General features: G+C 34.8%; 1 protein-coding gene across 1 annotated transcript; it reads right to left on the bottom strand.

Moving 5' to 3' along the window:
* Positions 1–3,048: 3,048 nt before the first annotated feature.
* On the bottom strand, positions 3,049–5,771 carry LOC128159637 (zinc finger protein 714-like). Its single transcript, XM_052822785.1, has 2 exons — positions 5,603–5,771; positions 3,049–5,298 (listed from the first exon to the last, which is right to left on the bottom strand). Exon 2 carries the CDS (start codon positions 5,285–5,287, stop codon positions 3,809–3,811), a length of 1,479 nt encoding a protein of 492 aa, XP_052678745.1. The 5' UTR covers positions 5,288–5,298; positions 5,603–5,771; the 3' UTR covers positions 3,049–3,808.
* Positions 5,772–9,814: the final 4,043 nt, after the last annotated feature.

Raw genomic sequence — 9,814 nt, 5'->3', positions numbered from 1 at the left:
AATAGTCAAGTAGACATCAAACCATGGCTGGGTCGTATCTTGTCGTGCATGCCTCGACATTTCACCGGCGAGTAATCGGTTCCGCCAGTTTCCCTGGTGATTGTTAGGAACGCTATCACAGTACCTGAGTGAGAAATTGTTACCAGTATCAAGAAATAAAGGGGAAATATTACTGAAAATGGGGGCGAGATAGCAACGATCGGGGGACAAATGAACGTTTAGGTCGGTCGATTTCATCAACTGCGGATGGATTACGAGCAGGGAGCCATTTATACTGTGGATAATTAAAAAAATATGTTTTCGCCTTTTTAACTTTGCAGATCCATAAAATTATAACATTTGAATAGAAGCTTTGAAAATAAAGCAGAATGTTATCCTAGAAATTATTTTGTTCGTCTAGTTTGTTCACATCGGTGCGTTTTTACAGACTGTAATTTGTCGTAATCTACGGCTATGATAAAAAATTAAATAAAGTTAATAATAATAAAAGCAGGAATCTGTAGGCAATTTGTCAACAAATGAACAGAAAAAAGTGAATGAATGCTAAATGAACAAAAATTGAGGATATTATATTTGAATTTTTTTCTGAAAGAAAAGCCAGACAACTGGTAAACATCTAAGCTACACATAAGTCTGTGGGAGCATAATACTCTATAGATTTAGATTTGTTTATTATATATACATTAAACTATGAAACTATATCAAGACTCCCTCATGACCATGCATGAACAATGTAATCACTACTTCCGGCCGGGCGCCACCTTGCGGTTGTGATGTCACAATGTTGTGGTTTCCGAACAAGGACATCTCCATTCACGGCCTCCTTTACAAAACAATAACTGCCCACTTCAATTTTCTTTGTAGGTTCTGGCATAACAAACCATTTATGTTGTTCTTTTGTGAGTTGTTAACAGGTCACAGCAATGAACTCGTCAAGTTGTCGAAGCTTGCTGAGATGTGATTAACTGGACAACACTGTTGTCATACATGTAGCTCTTATATTATATACACTTGAAGCCACAGAGGTTGGATGTGCCCATTTTATTTTCTACTCCCACACTACCAAACACATACTATTTACACAACAAATAATATCAAGAAAGGATGTGAATTAATTCTTTTAGTTCTCACTTACAACACGCCTTAAACCTTGCTTTAGAGGTTGGTATCTAAATTTAGAGCAGAGATTTGATCATTTGGTTGAAAATGTTTGCAAATAAAAAAAAAAAAGTCTTTTTTAGTCGGTCTGCATCTTTACCATCCTAATCAAATATTAATAATTTAATCTATTGAGAAATAAAATGAAATTTGCACCACAATTTGTAAAAAAAATCTAAACAGGAGTGATTTAATCCCAATTTACCCAAATGCAAAAATTCATACAATTAAACCCTTTGAATATTAAGAGTGTCACATTAAAGTTTAAAATTTATCTATTCAAACTAAATTATAACAGTTTATAAAGTTTAAATAAAAAAAAAGTTTTAACTTTAAACGAAACACACGAATACAAATATCAAAGTACCCTTTGTTAATCTTGGTTAATCTGGAAAACCACACGGAATTTAATTAAAAAAGTTCGACTGAAATATTTTGAAGTCTTGCTTCTCTCTCTGTCCTTAATTATTCATGTTCAATTTCAATCAACAAAACAAATTTAAATAACGACTTGTTGAATTGATACATTGATAAAAAAAAATGCATTTCTTTTTCATTTAAGTTTTTTTTTCTATACAACATTGGGACAACGACCAATTAAATACTTTAGATAAACTGTTTTTTGTTGTGATTAGCTAATAGTATCATACATACAGAACACTCGATATCCCATCTTGTATATTAATTTGATTAAATTATTTTTCCATCACATGCACGAAATGTATACCATTTTCTCCATAGACTTATTTCCTATTCAATTTGATTTAGTTTAAAAAATATTTTATTCATAAATATACATATACATTTGTAAGTATATAAATGAATCTGGATTGAACAGCAGGCAAAAATAGCCTATATAATTAGTTCTCTCCATCTGAGATTTGATTTTTTTTTAAATTTTCAATTTGATTTTTTCCCTAGGCCTAACCAACAAAACATGTACACTATTTTCTCTATTGACTTATTTCATATTCAATTTGATTTTTTCCACACCGACATAAAATATTAACCTTTTTATATTGATATATGCCATGACCACGTGTGTTTGAGTTATTCAAATGCATATCTAATTTTTAAAATTTCCTAGATATGGTATGTCAAAAAGCTGTGTCTGGCTTACTTAATACGACCTTGAACATTAAACAATACTTGTATCGAGCAGTTTTAAAGTCTAAAATCTTTATCCATTAAAGCTGTAATGTATTTTTTAAATGATTAATCGAAATTCACAGTCTTTTAAATTTAATTCGTATTTTTTCACAGGTTGTTTACCTATATGTCGTTAAAAACTAAATCACCTACTAGGTAGATAAATAGATTTTGATTTTAAAATCTGAAGAATTGGTGAAATAATTGTATAATTATCATTGTATTATAAAATCAGAATTCCCCTTTTCTAGATCTGTCTTTTTTTTACTCATTGTGTCTTATATCTTAAAAATATTAAAAAATTGTCTGGAGGAAAAGAGGGCCCTGCATTAACAAATTCCTTTTAAAGATTTTTACACTGACTAGAAATCGACGAACCAACAATGAGAGGACAGGGTATACGATGAAATTATATCAAGAAACCGCAGTCCACTGGTTTGCATCGAAAAAAAAAAGCCAAGATAAAATTCAATGTAGTTGGTTCAGTGAAATAAGATTCACGGAATTCATCAACTAAAAAAATCAGAGCATTTGTGAAGTGAAATAGAGGGCATTGTAGAATTAAAACTCCCCGGGTTTGTTCTACATGAAACCGAGTCTCAAACGATTGATGTAACTCGAGCCCGATCTCAGGGAACAAGTTAATTTGTTAAGAGTTCACATGATCTTATCAAGTTTCTCATAAAACGCTTGAATGCTGTTATTCTATGCAGAAAGGACATAACCAGATCAATTTAATAATATCAACTTTTATTAACAAGCGTTGGGTACAAACGTCAGAAGGCTTCGACGCACGCTTATAGCATCAAATTACAAAATAAAAATCGTAAACGGGGTGCACAGTATATACGTTCTCTACATCGCTGTCGATACATAAAAATTAAAACAATACAATCTCCCGTTCACAAGATGGGGCGAAACACCTCACGGGGCCACATATTGTACGTGTGATTGTGTGGTGACCATCTGGTAGCCTTCCGAGAGTTCCCGAAAGTTCGTGTCAGAGATTGATCAAATATTTAGAGACAACCAAACGTACACGTGCTCTACCCCAGTTCTGAAGAGTTCCACTCTGCTTCCAACATGGTACCGACTACATAATTATGGATAAAAAATCTTTTCCACTGTCTCTTAGTGATGAGGAATAATTAATTAATGTTCTCGTTGCACGTGCACGAAATATCGTGGGATTTTTTGAAAAATAGTTCTCATATAACTTCGAATCTAAAAATTCTTTGCTTCATTATAAGAATAAAATGCATATTCAAATGTTTTTTTCCATCTTCATATTTCAGCAAACATTTCTTATAATTTTAAACCTTTTAAAGGAAAATGCCAATATCACATATTGTATTCTATCTACATGTATTAATTTCTATGAATGTTTAATTATAATACGCAGAATTTTTTCCATTCAATTAAATTGAATATCTAAGATCTATACAAAAGAAAGAAAAGAAAATTAAATCTTAATGTACAACTAAATGCAGATTTTACCGTGCTACATGTAAGATGAAAACTTGTGCAGGAAATCTGCATTGGCAGATCCCATGAGATAACTAGAAAACACGTTTCTTTGGTGGCAGCTTACGGGCGCGGAATGTCCGAAGAAGGCCGACCGATTCCCGACAATCGGAGCTTGACCAGCACTGGGCAAGGAGAACATGCTCCCACTCCGAAGCATCTGGGGGGTAGTGGGGGTAGCCCCACTCCTGGGGGGCGATGAAGAGGCGGGGATTTGACTCCCATCGTGAAGTTTCCTCATATGCTTTTTTAAGTCAAAGTTTCTGCAAAATCCCTTTCCACACATGTGGCACGTGAATGGCTTTTTGTCGTTGTGAGTGTGCATGTGGAAGGTTAGGTTGTAGACCTGATGAAAGGCCTTGTTACAAATGTTACATTTGTACTGCTTCTCGGCGCTGTGCGTGAGTTTGTGATTCTTATAGTTCCCCTTCTGGTGGAACCCCTTCCCGCAGTACTCGCACTGGAACGGCTTGTAGCCCAAGTGGATCCGCATGTGGGTGTTGAGGGTTGAACTCCTGTTGAAAGCTTTGCCGCACGTGTTGCATTTGTGTGGCTTTTCGGACGTATGGATGATCTTATGTCGACACAGGGTGCTTGCCTGACGGAAACCTTTCCCGCAGATCTTACAGACGAAGGGTCGCGCCCCGGTATGGACAGGCATGTGCCTGGTCAGATTGTAGTGGGCGTTGAAGACTTTCCCACACTCTAGGCACGTGAAAGTCTTGTTGGTCTTTATCGCAGCTTTCTTCACTTTACTTATACTGTCGCTATCACTTTTCTCGTTGTCTTTGCGGGATGATAGTTGCTCCTCACACGATTTTCCCTCCTCTGTCGCACTAACAATCTTAGCTTTACTTTCTGTTTTTCTCTTTAGAAGCTCGCGTTGTTTTGGTTCGGAGGGCGGTACATCAAAACTTTTACTCTTGAGAGAGTTAAACTTGGACACCCCGCTGTTCCGTAGCCATTCGTACGTGTAGTCACGGGAGGGCACGGGAGACAGTTGCTGTTGCAGCAGGGAGTAGTTACGAAACAAATAGGCCTGGTAGTCTTCCACTGAAGTCCGTCCGAACAAAAACGCGGGATGAACCATAGGACCATAGCCCAACATTGCCGCGCTCTGGTCGTGAATTGTCCGCAGATAATCACTTTTCCGCTTCCGGTACGAGTGTCCATTTTCCGGCCACGTCTCTCCTGTCCGGTTTAGAAAGGACCGGGGTATCTCCCGCTGGTGCTCCCCTTCATTATCCGGATTTGTCGTACTCGGTGTTTCCCGGGTTTCCGAGTAGGATTCTCTCCGTTTGGTAGTTGGAGCAGAATGAGATGTTATTTCAGCATCCTTTGTGAAATTTTCGGACGATTTGGTTTCAATGAGATTCTCTATTGAAAACGACAACTTTGGTTTCTTGCAAGAATTTTCCTTTTCTGATCCCGGGGAAATCGCTCCCATGGTCTCCATGTTTTCTCTTTCTGTTAAATTAACACAACAAAAAATTTGTAATTAAAGTGAATAATTGTTTAATCGAAAATGCATTATTTGAAATTAACTACAACTGAAAATTACAAAATATTAACGAATATAAATTGGAAAAAATATCTTTATTTAGTTTATTCTTAAAATACAGTTTCTAAAATTAAAAGAAATAAATTAGACAATAATCTTAATATTTAAATATTTATATATTTAATAATTGTAGAGTTAAAATTATATTTTTTTAAAATTTCATTTTGTAGAAAAGAGAAATTGGAAAAGTAAAAAAAAAATAATGATTACCTTCTCGTAGCTGTGAAAAGAAAACTCCAAGATTCCACAAATTGTGTATTTTGTGATCCAACGCCGGCAGAAAAGTGAAGAAATTTGGTATTTACATGTTAACTTTAAATGTACCCTACGCGGATGTAGTGAGCAAGTCAATAAGTTTATTATCCTAAATAATTTTTGGGAGTCTTTCTTAGTGTAAGATCATCATAAACCAACAAGATTCATTGATTTCGATAGGCTCATCCCATAAATGGGCGACCGAGGATACCGGTTAATCGACCAATCAGATACCACTTTGCATCTTGACTGCAGACCGCAGTCATTTTAATGGACTTCATTAGCTATTGACGACCCGCCCATTTTAGGAGAAAACTCCACGTGGATTGTGGGAGTGAGGCGGAACTATTGCAAGAAACATAAACGACAGATTCCACTCGGTTAGAAGACTCAATCCTAGGTGGGTTCTTGCTTGTTAGCGAATTTTTTAGGCACGCAAACTGCCTCTAAAGAATCGGCTGTATAAACGGACCATAATGGGTAAATAGCTACCTTTTGTACGGGTAGAGAGTTAATGAGAGACTGTAGCGGGTTGTGATCTTCTTCTATCAGAGTAAATAGCTTCTATTAATCTGACATAAAAATCCAAATTGATGGTGTAAATTTTGCAGGTGTATGTATTCATTTTTTCCCGTAAATTACAAAAAGGTAACACTCTTGCTCCTTATTGGGCCGTAATCGGCAGAGAAGGTTCAAGTGAGAAATCATATGAAAATAAAACCCATAACACCGGTTTTATTAGCCCCGCACTGTTATAATGTATTCGCTTTCTTTATAAATAATATATATTAATTATATACCTCTGAATAAGTATATTGCATAGTTCAACTATATTAAATTTGTATTTTTGATATTTTATTTTTTTTTCTAACACTGTTTGTAGCGGACAAGTTGTGTTTGAAAACAAAAAGGGTTTTTGGCATACTTTTCTCCTAAAACGCACATCGTGTATGAAAATATTTATTATTCTATTCTAATAAAACAAGCATGTAATGCAAAGAAGTGGTTTCTTTATTTCTAGTCTGATATGATGTTAAACTTCGCATTTTTCAATATTTTAGGTAAGTGGAAATAAGTTCTTTGTTTTTTGGGTTTTTTTTTTCGATTTTTCTTGTTGCAAATTTCCTTGAAATAACAGTTAAACTGATATTTGCAAAGAGACAGAACATGCATGTTCAAGAAGCCCTAAAGATACGACACACATTTGTACATAGGCAACACTGTGATTTCGATATGGCGGAAAATATGTATGCACTTACAAATAGGTTTTTGATTATATGAAGACCGAAGAAAATAGAATATTTATTTTTTATCTTGTTGTTTGATAAATTAGCATATAAATATGAAAAAGGTACATAGAAATTTTATTAGAATCTGTAATTTTGATACGTTTTTATGGTTGAAACTAGTTTTAATAATAAGAATTGGAATGCAATTTAGATCTGTAGTTTGAGGGGTTTTTTTTGTAAATTTTAGATGCAAACGATTTAATCTTTTAGTTTTGATAGTTTATCAATCTAAAACAGTATAAAATGAATGGGGTATATTTGTCATTCTGCAGATTTGATAAGCCTGTAAGTAAGAAATACTACATGCACAATAGTTATACATGCACAATACATTTACTCTATTTTTTCCTGATCTACATGTACCTTTCCCTTTTTTATAAAGTGTACATAACAAAGTACATGTAAAATACTAAACGGAATATATTTTTAACCCCTAGGTTCCGTTTGTTTGTAAGTCTGACAGTATGATCATTATTTAAGCGCATTTCTGACCCCGTTTCTATGAGAGTTTAAATAATTTCACTATTTTGGTACGCAAGGTAAAAAACAAAATATTAAATAGAACGTGCATGTGTATTTGTGAAATGTTTTCCCTGACAGAAGCCAGAGACATGAGTATTTGATTCAGTGGTCACGCTGACACCCTGCCTGCCCATATGCTGCAAAAATGTGTGAATTCAGTCACCAGAATCAACTTTCTTTTGACTGGAAGTGTAACTTAATAAACACTTAGCGATAAAGGACCGTATTGTTCATGCCACATTTGACCGAATCCCGTACATTGTCATTCGGATGCCCTCGGGACGGTAGGAATCATCACAGCTAGTCCCCTAATCGCCTTGCAGGAACTCTGATCGTTTATTAGCGATTTAAACGATTAGGCGCACCGTAAAAAGGCTAATAATGCGGCGATGATCATTTTCTCACCCCCTTAAAATGGTTAAAAGGGACAGTCACGGTAAAGGATGGTCAGCGAAATTGTATGACAAAGCAGCGAGCGCTCCACGGGTCAGTTTGCCAAAATACAACCAGATTTTATCTCAAGTGTTCTGAAATAGAATAGGAGTACTTTGTCCAATTACCTGTCAGTACCAATGAGGGTTAAAGAGAGACCCGTGATTTTTTTTCGGCTGTGTTGTATGTCAATTATCAGAGAGAGAGAAAAAAAACATGTTACGTTTGATGTTGAGGATTATATTTTTATCTGTCCCGGGGGACCAATGAAACAGTACCTGGCTTTAACCTTGGTCACAGATTTAGACAGTCATATCAGTGCAGTACTATACATCATTTAAACCCAGTAAAGAAGATTAACATTATGATGGGGCAAAAAGTCTTCACTTAAAAGACACTAGAGTCTACTGAAAATAAAAAGTTTAGGGGAAAAGAGAGGGGAAGGGGGATTAAGCGTCCACAATTGTCAATGGTAGCAACAAGTCAACAAGTACTTGTAGGAGATTAACGCACATCTTCACAGCTACTTTTTGTTCTTTTTTTAACCAATACAAAATACAAAAAAAACAAAACACTGTAATGCCACTTTAGATAACAATATTCAATATTCACCTGTAATTAAATGGAATAAAAACATAAACCAAATCACTGTGTCAATGAAAAAATAGAACTGAAAAAAATATTTCCAACTTTAACCAAACCGATTATAAAAATGTAATTTAAAAGGTTTTTATGTAAAAGACCAAAATACAGTGTTCGACGTTACTGTCAAAAGATGTGAAACTGTAAAAGTTTGTCACGTCTGAAAACCCAAGAGAGATACAGAATGTGTAAGCGGCCTTAGCTAACCAAACAATGTCTCCATTCTTTAGTCTTCGAAACAAAAGGGCCTCATCGTGTTCTATGATTTTGTTATCAAACTCTGAAACAACCAGCAGGCATGTTCACGAAGCTCTTAGGACTATGCTGCGTCCTAAGTACATCTTAGGACATGTCTTAATCTTAAGTCTGTTTCTCGAAGCTCTCCTAAAGTTAGGAACCGCCTTCACTTTGTCCTAACTTTCGGACATTACCTACCTTGTCCTAAGACCATCCTAAAGCTATAAAATATCGTTTTTGGGGATATTGGGATGTTGTGAAGCCTTCTCTTAAGACCGGTAGAATAAAGCAATGTTTTCCACAGTTCCAGCATTTTCGACAAACATCAAATTCCTAATCCGTGAGGAGAGGGGGGGGGGGGGGGCATAGTCATTTATTCTATCATGTATGTTCATTTTAACAAAATGATGTGGAGGAGGACCCCGAACTCTCACTACTTCCCCGTTGCTACATGCCTGCCTGGGAGCTGACAAATTAAGGATTTTCTTTCGCAAATACTATCTCTGTTTGACGAATGAAAATTATTCACTTATTTTTTTTATCTACACCCGTACACTAAATGAGTTACATTCATTGTTTTGATTATGATAATTTTTTATAACAATAATTTAAATGTCCTTTGCTAAAAAGTAAATTTACATCGGGTTATATATGCCATTCGTTATCATTCCTAATTTTTATCACTTTATTCTGAAAAAAAATAATCTTTAAAAAATGTGTAATGTTGAATGAACTGAATTTATATATATATATATATATATATATATATATATATATATATATATATATATATATATATATATATATATATATATATATAGATGTGTTACAACTTATTTCTTATTTATCATGTTCGTGTATTCTATATATTGCAGCTTAAAGGGAAATTGGTTGTGTTTGTACGAGTCATGTGTTTCCTCATGTAATAAGAAAATCGCGTGTTTATGTATTACATATACTTGAATGACAAGATTCTCAATTGTTAATTATCAAATGACAACACACACGTGTTGTTTACATAATTATCTGCTTGTAAGCCAATTCT

The sequence above is a fragment of the Crassostrea angulata genome, chromosome 8 (assembly GCF_025612915.1).
Source record: "Crassostrea angulata isolate pt1a10 chromosome 8, ASM2561291v2, whole genome shotgun sequence".
Classification (NCBI taxonomy): domain Eukaryota; kingdom Metazoa; phylum Mollusca; class Bivalvia; order Ostreida; family Ostreidae; genus Magallana; species Magallana angulata.
This window is presented reverse-complemented; position numbering and strand designations above follow the sequence as displayed.

Bases quoted from the DNA above. Each gene is read 5' to 3' on its own strand.
- LOC128159637 (XM_052822785.1), bottom strand. From the start codon at position 5,287: ATGGAGACCATGGGAGCGATTTCCCCGGGATCAGAAAAGGAAAATTCT.